General features: G+C 42.9%; 1 protein-coding gene across 1 annotated transcript in view; it reads right to left on the bottom strand.

Annotated features, from left to right (window-relative positions):
• Positions 1–13744, bottom strand: part of ITPR1 (inositol 1,4,5-trisphosphate receptor type 1) — a 355422-nt gene that overhangs the window by 331448 nt on the left and 10230 nt on the right. The window contains exon 3 of the mRNA XM_077993346.1: positions 697–804. Coding sequence (XP_077849472.1) covers positions 697–788 — 92 coding nt within the window. The 5' untranslated portion in view covers positions 789–804. The remainder of the gene's footprint in view (positions 1–696; positions 805–13744) is intronic.

The following is a 13744-nucleotide window of genomic DNA, read 5'->3' as shown; positions in this document are numbered from 1 at the left end:
TCTTGATTCTCCATTCTGCTTCTGTCTGCCTTTGGGACTATTTCACCTCTCATTTCCTCTTCTAGACAATAGGCGTAGGAGGAGAAGGGAGAAGATAATCAAATGAGTACATTATGAAATATATTTATACCCTTAAAAGTTGTATAAAGATTGGGAAAAAAGCACAAAAGAACAAAAATCTGATTTACAGAACTTTATGCAATTTATAATTTTCAAACGTATACAGCAATGTAAAGTAGGAAATGTCTGCTTCAAAGAAAAAAGATAGGCAGCCCAGGAGGTTTGGTCTTTGCTTATATTATAAAGGAGTCACTATTTGAAAAGAAGAGCCGTTACAAAACTAAAAAGCACTTCTTTGGGCTCTGTAAATATTCATCCTTACACTTTATTCCATTTAAACTGTACTCCATAGTGGAATAAAGGCACTCCCTTTTATATAGAAAGGAAGAGCAAATTTTAATAAACTCAGAATAGTGTCCTAAATAATGAGGTTTTACTCTTTCAGAAATATACAGAAAATTGTGTTTTTGTATGAGAGGTTAAACTTGGCTAATATGGGATTTGGCGTTTGTGATTTCAACCGCACTTAGAAAGCCAAGTAAAATGGTAATGTTCGTATGTTAGAAAAATCAGTTTTAAGCTGATGTTATGATGTCTTAAACAAATCCTGCCACACAAGAAATTGCATGCTCTTACCCCAAGGTGCTAATAAATCCATTTGTCGATCCCTCCGCGTACAGAGAACAAATGTCTCCAATATGCAGGAAGCTAGACATTTTGTCAGACATGTCTTTCTTGAAAATCCTAGACAAAGTAAAATATGCAACATTGTTAGAAGAAAAGAAATGCTCAGAGGGGGAAAAAGTCACTAAGAGTTGGCTTAGCTCAATTTTCCAAAGCGCCTTACTTAAAAGCCAAATTTAAATAAGAGTTTGACAGGCAGGCAATTCAATGAGCCAAGTAAAGACATATGCAACAACATTTTTTCCCCGTATATTATTTAATTTCAGGATATTCCAACCACAGTAACATTTGTTTCTAACAAAACCATGCCTGAATCAGATTCTACAAGTTGAGGACCCTTGATAATAAAAACTGCAGTGAGTAGAAAGCCTGCAGGGAACTCAGCCAAGAACGTTGCAGTGATTAGGGAGTTACTTGGAAAGTCTGACTTATGAAACATTAACATATTCAATTTGCCTCAGGGAATGTTAAGTCAGAAGGAAACACCTGGTATAAAAACTTGCTTCTGGCAAGGCCACAGTGCCTGGGCTAAGGTACCAAACCAACAAAATGACATTAATAAAAGGAAACCTGGTAATAAATACCACAAATTTCCAGCAGCCCTTTAGGACTTTTAAGAATTCCACAACTGTATGCACTTCACCCAAATGCTACTTAAATGTCTTTCCTTCTCATCCTTCACCAAGAAACACTTCCAGAGGACGAAAACCCTTTAGACAGAACCTGGCCCAGATCCTTCAGTATTTGGGTAAAAATAATAAGGTTCACTGCCCAGGAACACACAGCTATTGAGAGGCAGTCTTACAAAAAGCTCTTAAGTCTCAGGAAATCTGTACATAGCCCAGAAACCATTAAACACACAAACACATATAAATATCAACAAAAATACTGATGTGACTCCTAGAAACAGCTTTCAACAGGGCCATAAATATTGAGGAGTGGGAACCAATTGTAGAAAGCTAAATTGACATTTAAAAAATAAATGTCAGTTATGTGGGAAGACTGGGTGCTGGTGTGGACTGCAGCTAATCACCCCGTGTTTCCTCAGGCACCTGGTGTGGAGATGCCCAGGGCAACCCAGGTTTTCCCAAAACCCCTCCTCCAACCCCAGACACCTTTATCCATCAATTTACTCAACTTCCCCTTCCAGAAGCCATTTACCCCACACAGTCACAAGAGTTGTAATGGTGTGGAACAGTATTGTGTCTCCTTCAATTGCTTTCTGGGTGCCAAGTTTTCTTTCAGGAAGAATTATGCAGCAATGATCAGCATGACACTTCAGGAAGCAACCTCCTACCTTAGCAGCAATGTCAGCTATTGAAAGCAAACTCATGTTAAAGAACCTCAGTTCACTGCTTGTGAGAAGCTGCAGGGAAAAGCTAATTTGTCATCCCCTTCCCTCCCCTCCAACAACCCAGATATTGCAGTGGAGATAAAGAGCATTTCATTAAACATGAACTTATTTACAGAGGGAGACAGCAACTGAGAACACAGAATAAACTCTCAAACGAAAGAGCCAGTATCTCTAGACCTTGAGGGAAGACACACAAATAATGTGCAGAAGGACAGTTTGCCAAGTACCTCTCTCTGGAATCATGTCCGTCATTGTTTAATTCTTCATAACTACATATTTTATACCTAAAGGCAAACCAATGTTTTAAATAGCATCCAGAAAAGTGGCACAAATGGAACACATCAAGGGAGATTAATATTTCCCTCTGTGCTTATATTGTAAAACTTTATCTTAAAGGGTCAGGAAGTCAGCATACTTCTAAGATCAATTATTAGAAGACCATTTGTTTGAATTTTGAGCCAGACCAAATTTGTGTCTGTACACCCTGGCCTCCCGAAAGGACACCAGGGAATTTCCAAATGCAGGAGAACAGGTATGTGCTCCGGCAAGAGGACTAGGGCCTTGTCTAGTGCGACTAAGGCTCTCCTTTCAGGATCACCCTTCAGATAAGCATTCAGCCCCAGTAGAGACTAGGCCAGAAAATGCCTGCTGTCTTGTGAACTATCACCACCACCTGGATACCTTGCTGAACGATTCCAGGCTCTTAATGGGAAGAAGCAGACGATTCAGTGTCCTCAAGTGACAAAGCATGATGTACCCCATGTTGCTTGCAGCTGATCATTGCAATAGATGTCTGGACATTGCATTCCTACAGCACAGTTCTGCATTATTTTCTTTTCTGATAATAATAGCTGGCATTTATCAAGGATTTCTCATGCCCACCATTGTGCTGAGTGCTTTACAAACGTTCTCTTAGTGAATCCTCATGACCACAGCAGGAAGTAGGCACCTACCATTATTGCCATTTTGTTGTTGAAGACACTGAGGTGTAATACAGAGAGGTAAGATGCCCACGTCACATATAATTAGCAAGCAGGAGGACCAGGGTTGTTATAACCCAGGTCTATCTGACGTTTTTTTTTGAGATGGAGTCTTGCTGTGTTGCCCAGGCTGGAGTGCAGTGATGCGATCTCAGCTCACTGCAACCTCTACCTCCCAGGTTCAAGCGATTCTCCTGCCTCAGCCTCCTGAGTAGCTGGGATTACAGGCACCCACCACAAAGCCTGGCTAAATTTTTGTATTTTTTGTAGTGATGGGGTTTTGCCATGTTGGCCAGGTTGGTCTTGAACTCCTGGCTTCAAGTGATCTGCCCACCTCAGCCTCCCAAAGTGCTGGGATGACAGCCATGAGCCACTGCACGGGACCTAGGTCTATCTGACTCTTCAGTGGAGGTGTTTATCAACAGCGATCCTGGGAACATAGGTTAAAAAGTTAAATGTTCTTATACTCCAGATGATTACAGAGAACTGATGCACAATTCTTATGCACAATTCTGTTTTCTAATTTTTCTACCATGGCTCTGTAATACTTTCAGAAGTCAGAAAAAAAATAAGCATCTTCTAACCAAGATACTTATTAAGTGGCCGAGATAACTGAACAAGTAACCTTTAGCTACATTTTACATCTCCCCCTGAAATCACAGGCCCGTCCACCCACCACAGCTAATGATCCTCTGGGCAATCTGCCAGGGGTACTAATTAAAAACAACCAAAAAGTGGGGGAGGACAGATCCTTCCCCAGGGGTCTCATGTGATAATTCCCCTCACAAAAGACCGGGCAGAAAGCTTGCTGGTCTAGTTAGAAACCTCTGGAGATCTCCTCTGGCCTCCCCTTAGTGAAGTGGAGGAAGAAGATGGGGGGAGGAGGATAGGTTTTAGTGCAATTATCAGTGATGTCCTGGAAGGAAAAACAAAGGTCGGGAAAGTCAACAGAACAGGCCTCTGTGGCCTGGAGGGGTGGAGGTGGAAAGTCAGCCCAGAAGTGATGGGCCTAGGAGCAATCTTCTGGAAGACTTCCTGTTGTTCAGAGCTGGGTGGGAGAGCCCGCCTTTTTATCTGATCATGGACCATTTGTGCCTGTGAACTTCTAGCAGCTGCACTCAGGGCTCCTGTGTCACTCACACCATGACAAGGACCACCTCAGAGAAAACAGAGCTGGCGCCAACCTGCCATGGAGCTGCGGAACTTCAAACGCTTATGGACACCCGGGGCTCTGCTGACAAGCCATGCCTGACATACACAAGGGCAGGCTTAGGCACTCAGCTCCCGCGCTCCACCCTGGCTCTCTGTCCCTAAGTTCTTCTTCTTATTATTATTATTATTTAGCTTATTATTAGGAGCCCATAGCCACCTCTCTGCTTTCATTTCCTCCTCTGTTAAATGGGGATAATACTCACTTCAAGAGGCTGTGGTGAGGAATGGATGAAATAATGCTTGAAAAGCACCTGGTACAGTGGCTGACATACTTGAAACTGCTCTATGCTCGTTATTTTTATTTTTCTTCCATGAAAGACAAAGTGGAATTCTGAAAGATTCCAGGGCGTCAAAATTTAAACTCAGTAAAGGATCCCCTGTTTAAAAAGCCATATGTGTATCATAACAAATGAACTCCTATATGAACCACGATGACAGATTTTACTTCAGGGAAGATAATTTATCCTTCCTAATTCCCCTGATGAAAAAAGGTGAACAATAGTGAATTACACTCAACTCACAGCCACAGAGCATTCTAGCCTTTCAAAAAACACAGAATCACAGAATAAAAGTTGGAAGGAACCCTGTAAAGCATGTAATTCCACCTCCTGCCCAATAATGGAATCTCCCCATCATGCTGCCTATGGATGGTCTCACTGGGCAATAGAGACTACTCTATGTTCAAACAGCCTTGTTCAAACAATTACTCCTAAACCAGGCACAGTGGCTCATGCCTATCATCACATTTTAAACAGCCAAGACAGGAGGATGGCTTGCAGCAAGGAGTTTGAGACCAGCCAGACCCATATCTACAAAAAATAAAAATAAAAACAAAAACACATTAGCAGGGCATGGTGGCACACATCTGTAATCCCAACTACTTGGGAGGATCACTTGGGCCCAGGAGCTCCAGGCTGCAGTGAGCTGTGATCGTACCACTGCAGCCCAGCCTGGGCAACAGAACAAGACCCTGCCTATGAAAACAATAAAACAATTACTCCTGTCCCCTCCCTTAGCCCCACAAAGGACAGCTGCCTGCCAGAACTTTTGCTATTTATCTGTCCTCTGACGCATCTAAGACCTCTGCATATGTGAATGCTATCTAGATTATTTCTCCTTAAGGCTTTGCTTCTTTTCACAAAGCATCACCATCCTCCCCACAATTCCTGATGCAGCATGACGTGAAGAGCACCTCTCAGCCCACAGCAGGCAGGAACGGAGGCTCCAGAGTCAAAGTGCCCAGGTTCAAACCTCAGCTCTGCCACTTACTCACTGAAGAACTTCAGGCAAGTTCCAGAACTTCCCTAAGCCTCGCTTTTCCCAGCTGTAAAATGGGGGAAATAAGAGCACCTACCTCAGCAAGCTGGCATGAGGTTCAGCAAGATGGTGTTTACAAAACACTCAGCAAAGCATCAGGCATGAAGTAGGCGTGCCATCAATATATGTTATTACTATTAAACCGCCACTGCCACCCGCCACCATTCTGATGGGTGGAATCACCTGTTAAAACAGGGTTCTTCCAGGGTGACTTTGGCCAAGGCAAAGAAAAGTAGATCACTGCCTCTGGGAGATACTCTTGCAGAGGGGCTGTGGCAGCTTTGTTGAGCCTCACACCACCCTCTGGCTGAGTTTCCCTTTGCCCTGTATTGAAACTGCTCCCAGAGCTGTGCATTAAAAAAGGGGGGGCAGGGAGGATTTGATTCTATTCCCAAGAAAGGTGCAAATAAAGAAAAAAACAAATGCAGAGAGATCTCTTTGGGGAAGAGAAGCCAGAGCTGCCCTTCAGAATCTGTATTGCTCTCTACCTTCTCTATACCTTTCCTGGTCTTCTCGTCCACTCTGCTGGCTCCAGTCACTGTTACATGACGAGGATTCCCAAATCTGTCTCTCATGACCCACAGCAACTAGAGTTTTGCTCCTGGCGGCTCACGGCATCTCAATGTACCAAAAACAATTTACCTGCCTGCCCAATCTGTTCCTCCTTCATAGCCATTTCTCAGTGACCACCAGCAAAGCCTGGTGGCTCCTCCAGTCTTCGCTCTCTCATGTTCCCTGCCACAGGGCCTTTGCCTGTGTTGTTTTCTCAAGCCCACAACACTCTCATCCCTACCCCACCCCTTGCTCTAATTATAGCCAAGTCACCCTCCAGCTCTAAATTCAACTACCATTTCCACCAGAAAATCTTCCCCATCCCCTCAGATGAAGTTAAATTCTACTCTTACAAACTCTGCACCATGGATCTCTCCTTCCCAGCCTTCATCTCAGTTACAAGTTCACATTTATTTGTGCAATTCCTGTCTGACACCCTACAAGGCACAAGCTGTATTCTAGAGATCTGTGTGTGATGTGTTTTATATACAACTGTATTCCAAACACCAATGCCTAGCACATAGTAGATATTCAGTAAATATCTGTTGAATAAATTAATGAAAAAGTCTAATCCAGCATCAATTTTTGCTGACTTTAAGCTTTACTATCTCTCTTGAATCTTCTAGCTCCCCCTGCCCCTGCTAACCAGTCTCAGCCAGTATCATTTCTCAACTGGACTCCCTAAGGCCTTCCTACTCATTTCTCTGAATCTGTCTTTCCTCCTCAATCTATTCTGCATACAACATCCCACATGATATTTTAGAAACATAAATCAGACCATATCATTTCCCCGCCTAAAAGCTTCCAACATCTCTTTGGAGCTCTTCATGATCTAGCCCTGCCTACCTTTCCCCCTGCTCTCCATACTCCAGACATAATGATTTTTTTCCAGGCCCCTCACCATGCTCTGTTCCCCGGGCCTTTGCACATGCTGTCTCTGCAGCCTGAGGTATTTCCCTCCCTCCCCCACCACCACTTGTGGCTAACTGCCACTCACCTTCACAGTCCCAGTTTGATGTCTCCACCTCTGGGAAGCCCTCTCTGACCTCCCAAATCTGGGTTATATGTTTCCAACATACTCTTCTATATAGCAACCTGGGTCTACTACCACTGTCCTAACATTGCTTATTCACTTGTTTGTCTTCTCCACTAGGCTGCAAACTCATGAGGGCAAGAACCTTAGTTGTCTTCTTCCCTGTTGCATCCTAGTACCTGGTAGTACCTGGGATACAGCAAGCAGTCAAATATGGGTTCAACGTCACTTTAGTGCCATCTTTGCTGCTGCCTAGAAGAGTTTATACTGGTTTTGTTTTAGAGTCATGGTCTCACCCTGTCACCCAGGCTGGAATGCAGTGGTGCAATCATAGCTCACTGTAGCCTTGACCTGCCAGGCTCAGGTGATCCTCCCACCTCAGCCTCCTGAGTAGCTAGGGCTACCGGTGCATACCACCACGTCTGGCTAAATTTTTCATTCTTATTTTTGTAGAGACAAGGTCTCACCGTGGTGGTGCCCAGGTTGGTCTTGAACTCTGGCCTCAAGTAATCCTCCTGCTTCAGTGTCTCAAAGTGCTGAAATTACAGGCATGAGCCACCACACCCGGTTTGTTTTTTAGGTGACTGTTTTCCAAAACAAATTAAAGCCAAATTTACAGTGTTGGATCAAGAAGAACAGAAGCCTACCTGGCCCTTTTCAATAGATTTCTATGAGAAATTTGGAAGCAAGAAACAAAATATCTAACTTTTATCCCTGGAAAGATACTGTAACTTTTATCCCCATTGACCATCCCCTCCACATGTCCAAAATGGCTTGGAGTACTGACAAGAGTGTACACTTGGAAACAGACTCAGAACATGTGAGTCTGAATTCTAACCTCATAAATTACCAGCTGTGTGTCCTTAAGCAACTTCCATAACTTCTCTGAACCTCAGCTCTCTTATCTGTAAAAAAGGGGGCAACCTTTCATATTTCTCAGGGTCATTGTAAGGAGTAAACCAAATAATTCACATAAAATGGTCAACACAATACTTGGCCCTTTATGCTCATTTTCTGTATGTCTGAATGAGTCTGAAATGAAAACATTCGTTTTTGTTCCTTCATAGTCTTCATTCACCTCTGTCGTATGATTCCTCTACTTGATGAATGTTGCTTACCTGGTCAATACTGTAGGAAATGCATCTGGAGAAACAAGGATCCCAGAAATGTTTTAATCCTCTGTAAGCCCACGAGGTGGCTGATACTTGGACAGCATCTCCAAAGTACTGTTGTTTTTCAGTACCCAAACTCACAATACCCAAGCTGGCCAGACCTCAACTCAACTCCCCCGCCTTCTAACATCAATCTAGGTCCCCTGCTGGCAGTGGGGGTGGTAGAAACCTCTTCAAAGGGATAGTAATTCAATATTTAGAACCTCTTCCACTTTGGTGTTAAAACAGGCCAAAGCACAGCCTCACTAAAAAAGAAATATGTTCATTTAATTTTAAGCAGCAGCTCAAGATAGGTTTGGAATTTTTTTTTTTTTCTAAAAGCTTTTAGTATGATAGAAAACTCACTCATTTGACTGTGGCAGAAAACTCATTTATTGAAATTTTTCCATCTATTATTTCTCCTGCACACACTTAACTAATTGCATTACATTCATTTAAAAAAAAAAAAAAAACAAAAAAAAAAAAAAACAAAAAAACAGCTCGATTTTCACCTACACAGAATTCCGAATTTAAAAGTTAACAACTCCCGAAACTGAGGCTAAAGTAGAATACTTCATTAACCAAGAAGTTACCTAAGGGATCACTTAATCCTCAAGGGTGGACAGGCTTGGGAGGAAATGAGAAACTGACTCTATTCTAGTTAAGGGACGCCAAAACCACAGACCTGCCAGTTTTCACCAAGACACAAAGGCAAGCCTCCTATATTTAATTAAGATGAAGTCGCCTGGCTACTGGGGCGGAACAGTCTGACTTTCAGTAATAGGGAGGCAGGGCAGTCCCACTGACAGTCTGACCTTAAATGAGACCCTTCTAAGCATGAGAATCAGGTACTTCGGATCCCCTGCCATGCCTGCACCCCCTCACCTCCTCCCCACAGTGCACCTTTAATTTCCTGATGACCAAGCTCCTCTGTATTTTACCACACAATTACCTTAACAGTGAAAATCTTATATATCACTGACCCAAGACACATACTCCCCAGAGACCTGAATTTGTAATCATTTAACCTCCTTAAACAGCAAAGCTGGCTAGCACAGAATATAGCTCATCTATTATTAAAAGCTTCTACCCTGGTTCCTTAAACACCAGTTATGACAGAACCTAAGAGCAATAGGCATCAATCTAATTTCTATTGTAGGACACAACTTCATCTGAGGCCAAAAGCTACAAAAAGAACCAAGTAAGGGTTGGAGACTAACAGTTACAAAGGAAGTTACACTTGAAGCTGCTATTCTCAGACACAGAGAGGAACCTATGCTTTATAATTTTTTAATGACCCATCCCACTGCAGAGCTTCTGGACTGCTTGGTATAATCTTGCTCCTAAGAAAAAGATGAACGTAAGACAAGTACCACTAGCTTCCACATTCGCAGCTTTCCTTTGCATTTCAGAAGGAGCTTTAACTAGGAAGCAAAACAACTATTTTGCTTTGTTACAAAAACAACTGAAAAGTATCCCCGTGCATTTATTTCTGAACAGGAAGATCTGATACAATACCTAGACTTAGAGATGGTCAGTTGCACTCTGTCTCTTAAGCCTTCAATTTCTCCCTCTCTCTAATGTTCCATGCCACAACCCCACATTTCAAATTACCTATGTACTCTAGGAGCTGGTGGCCCTCAATGGTGGCCCAAGAGTCAGGGAAACTTCAAGGTCAAAACTATTTTCACAATAACATCGAGGCATTATTTTCATTTTCACTCAGTCTCTCACACATGTACAGTGAAGTTTTCCAGAGGCTGCAAGGCACATGATGTAACAACAGACTGAAGACAGAAACAGATATAAGATCTGTGAATCCAACTATGTTCTATGAAGCCAGATCTCAAAGTGATTCGCAAAAAAAAAAAAGCTACTCTTCTCACAAAATTTTTGTTTGGGAAAATATTCTTATTGTTCATTAAAAATATGTCAATAGGTTAATGTGTAATGGGTTTTTAAAAATATTTTTTCAGTGTTCATTTTCTCAGTGTTAATTTCTAACATGGTAAATATAGACAGATGTAACTCACATCAATAGAAGTTCTTTAGGGTCCTGAATTGTTTTTAGGCATGTAAAGAGCTCCTGAGAGCCAGAAGTTTGAAAACTGTTGCCATAAACTTTTCTTTAAGAGTTGCCCTGGCATCGACTGTATGCTTAGGACTCTCACTGTATAAGTTTGGAAACTTTATATATTAACAGGAAGAAAATGTAAAATATACAACTGAACAGCCAGGGCTCTAGAAAGTGAACTGCTCGATTTGAAACTTAAATCTTTCTTCTTATAGAACATATGTATTGATACCTACTATACGCCACCACTACACTAGGTACTGGGGATACAGATCAAAGCAAGACGTATAAGCTCCCTGCTCCCATGATACCTATATTCTAGTGAGGGCAGACAGACAGGAAACAGATGAAATAAGCAAAACAAATCAGATAGTGATGAGTACATGCAAACAATTAAAACTGGGTGATATGATTAAGTGACAATGCAATTTTGGCTGGTCAGAAGAAACGAGATGAGACGTTTAAGCGAAGACCTGAAAGTCAAGATAGAGGCAGTCATGCAAAAAAAAAAATCAGGCGGAAGAGCATTTTAGGTAGAGCAAACAGCTAGTACAAAGGCTGTAAAGCAGAAAAGAGCTTAGCAAATTCCAGAAACAGAAAGCCAGCCCAATGTCTGCAGCATTAATGGGGAAAGGAAGAAAGTAGAGGTTAAAGGCAGGGTAGAGAAGACAGAGCCAGTAGGACTTCACAAGCCAGGGTAAAAAGTTGGCCTTCTATTCTAAATGTAATGGGAAGTTTGTAACCTCAATCAAGTTACTTCCCTTATCTGGCCCTCAATTTATTCATCTGCAGAATGGGGATAATGAGCGCTTATCTCATAGTTATGTTGACAATTAATTGTGAAAAAGAAAATAGAAAGGGGGACACAGGAAGCATTCCTATTCGCTGTCGTAATTCTACTTTCAAATCTGTTCTATTTTCTATTCTCATAAACTACTCTTTCTAAACTTCTTAGGCTTATAATCAGCAGAGGATCAGCTCTGCCAAAACAGCAAAGTTCAAATGACAAGTGAATATACAAAAGGGACACATGAGATGCACTGACCTGGACATGTCAATGCCAACTCCAACAGAATGTTTTCCCCACTACTCCTAATAAAACCAGAACCAGCAAAGCACAGCCAGGTGAGGAGTGAATGCCAGCATCTCACTCACACAGCACCCTTTGCGTCTATCTCCAGTCGCCAAGCTTTGCCACCTGGCCCCAAAGCACCTGCATTTGGACATTCTTCTGCTAAAAAATGTAGCCAACAACAAATCCATCAGCCTTCCCCGTTCTTTCTTGGTATATCCACACTACCTCCACCTCCTAAAAGACAAAAGCCCCTTGCCAAAGTCCTTTGGTGCTGGTTTTCTTGCTGCTTGCTTTAAAAAATAATAAAAATCAAAGAGCTTCCTCAAGGCCAGGCACAGTGACTCACACCTGTCACCCCAACACTTTGGGAGGCTGAGGTGGGTGGATCACTTGAGGTCAGGAGTTCAAAACCAGCCTGGCCAACATAACGAAACCCCATCTTTACTAAATATACAAAAATTAGCCAGGCATGGTGGCTTGTGCCTGTAGTCCCAGCTACTTAGGAGGCCAAGGCAGGAGAATTGCTTGAACCTGGGAGGTAGAGGTTGCAGTGGGCTGAGATCATGCCACTACACTCCAGCCTGGGTGACAGAGGAAAACTCCTTCTCAAAAAAAAAAGAAAAAAAAAAGCTTCCTTTAAAGTTAGGTGCAAAGAGAGGGGCTTACACACAGGGCTTTTGCTCAAAGCACCTGCCGAGCCAAAAGGCCTTAAGGCGGTTGGCCCCTCAGAACCGTAGATAAGGATGAAGACAAAAAAGCACCGTTTCACTTTTTAGGTCAAGCAGTACCCAGCAGGGCAGGTTAACGATGGGCCGAGCCCAGCAAACCATGAGGTCTTTCACAGGAAAAAAAGGAGTATGCCCAGGAAAAGGAAGAGCTGCTGGCATTTGATCAATCTCCTGGCAAGAGGCCAAGGAAACTCCCTCCAGAGTAAGCACAAGTCTCCCTGCGATGTCCTCACCCAGGTACATATATGGTAATATGGCTGTAAATACGGGGTAGAGAAAACCTAACACGTTTACGGTTGACTTGTTCAAGGGGGAGAAAAAGGCTCCCTTTACAACAGTCTCTGCTTCTGTTCCTGGGCACTCTCAGGGTTAATTTTGGACTTCCTTTGAGCAAAGATGCTTGGCGATATCATCTTTATTGTGAAATGAGGATGAACAGCACATTTTTGACTTGGACACAATGCCACCCTCCTCCCCACACATTTTCACACAGCTCCCCCTCCTTGCCTTCTTGTCCCACTAGCTGCTAATCAGATCGTCCTCAGAAATGCAGCATGTCCCCATCATCAGATAATTTATTCTTTTGCAAAAAGCACTTCTCTGGGAGCATAGAAAATCGTATTCTGCTTTCGTTTTCAGGCAGTCCCAAAGGAAGTCACCAACTCAGAAGTTTCAACTTTAAGCAAGGCCCTTCATGACATCCCAGAAATAGCAGCTGTAAATCTGAAGTTCGGAGGAATGATTCTCTAGTATAATACAATGTTGCCCATTCTCCATTCCCCCTGCCACACACACATACACACACAAAAATTAACCTACTCACTTTTTCAGACATGACTGCTAAGTAACCTTTTCCCCAACCAGGTACAGTATCTACAGTTATTTCTCAAAAAAGATGCCCACTCTGACATTCGGTCTCATGGCTTCTACTCTTCAAGGCCAAAGTAAGAGAAGCCAACCCAAAGCTCAACATTTCCAAGGCAGAGAGCTGCAGATTTGGTGAGTGGAGAGCATTTAGCTAAAACTCCTTATTTTACGGGTAGAAAAAACAAACCTGAGGCCCAGTGATTTCTTGGAGGTCACACACCCGACGAGTGGCCAAAGCTAGACCACAGGGCTCCAGATACCAAGGCCAGTGTTTTTTTGGTTTTTGGGTTTTTGGGAGGGGGCGAGAGGGGGAGGGTTCTTATTTTGTTAAAAAGTTGAAGTCAGTCCCAGCCTGAAAAGACAACCCTCTGCCCACACAGCCCAAACCTCAAAAAAACAGCAAATCTAGTTAGGTCAATATCCTCAGAGAGGGATAAAAGTCTCACCAAGCCTGAAAAATTCACTCAAGGACAGGGTTTCTCAACCTGTTCACTACTGACATTCTGGGGCAGAGAGCTCTCCGTTGTGTGTGTGTGTGTGTGTGTGTGTATTGGGGTCGGGGGGCTGTCCAGTGCACTGTTGAGCAGCATCCCTGGCCTCTGTTCACAAAATGCCAGTAGCACCCCACCCCTGCCTGCCAGACAGAACCACCAAAAT

This window comes from Macaca mulatta, chromosome 2, assembly GCF_049350105.2.
Source record: "Macaca mulatta isolate MMU2019108-1 chromosome 2, T2T-MMU8v2.0, whole genome shotgun sequence".
NCBI lineage: Eukaryota > Metazoa > Chordata > Mammalia > Primates > Cercopithecidae > Macaca > Macaca mulatta.
This window is presented reverse-complemented; position numbering and strand designations above follow the sequence as displayed.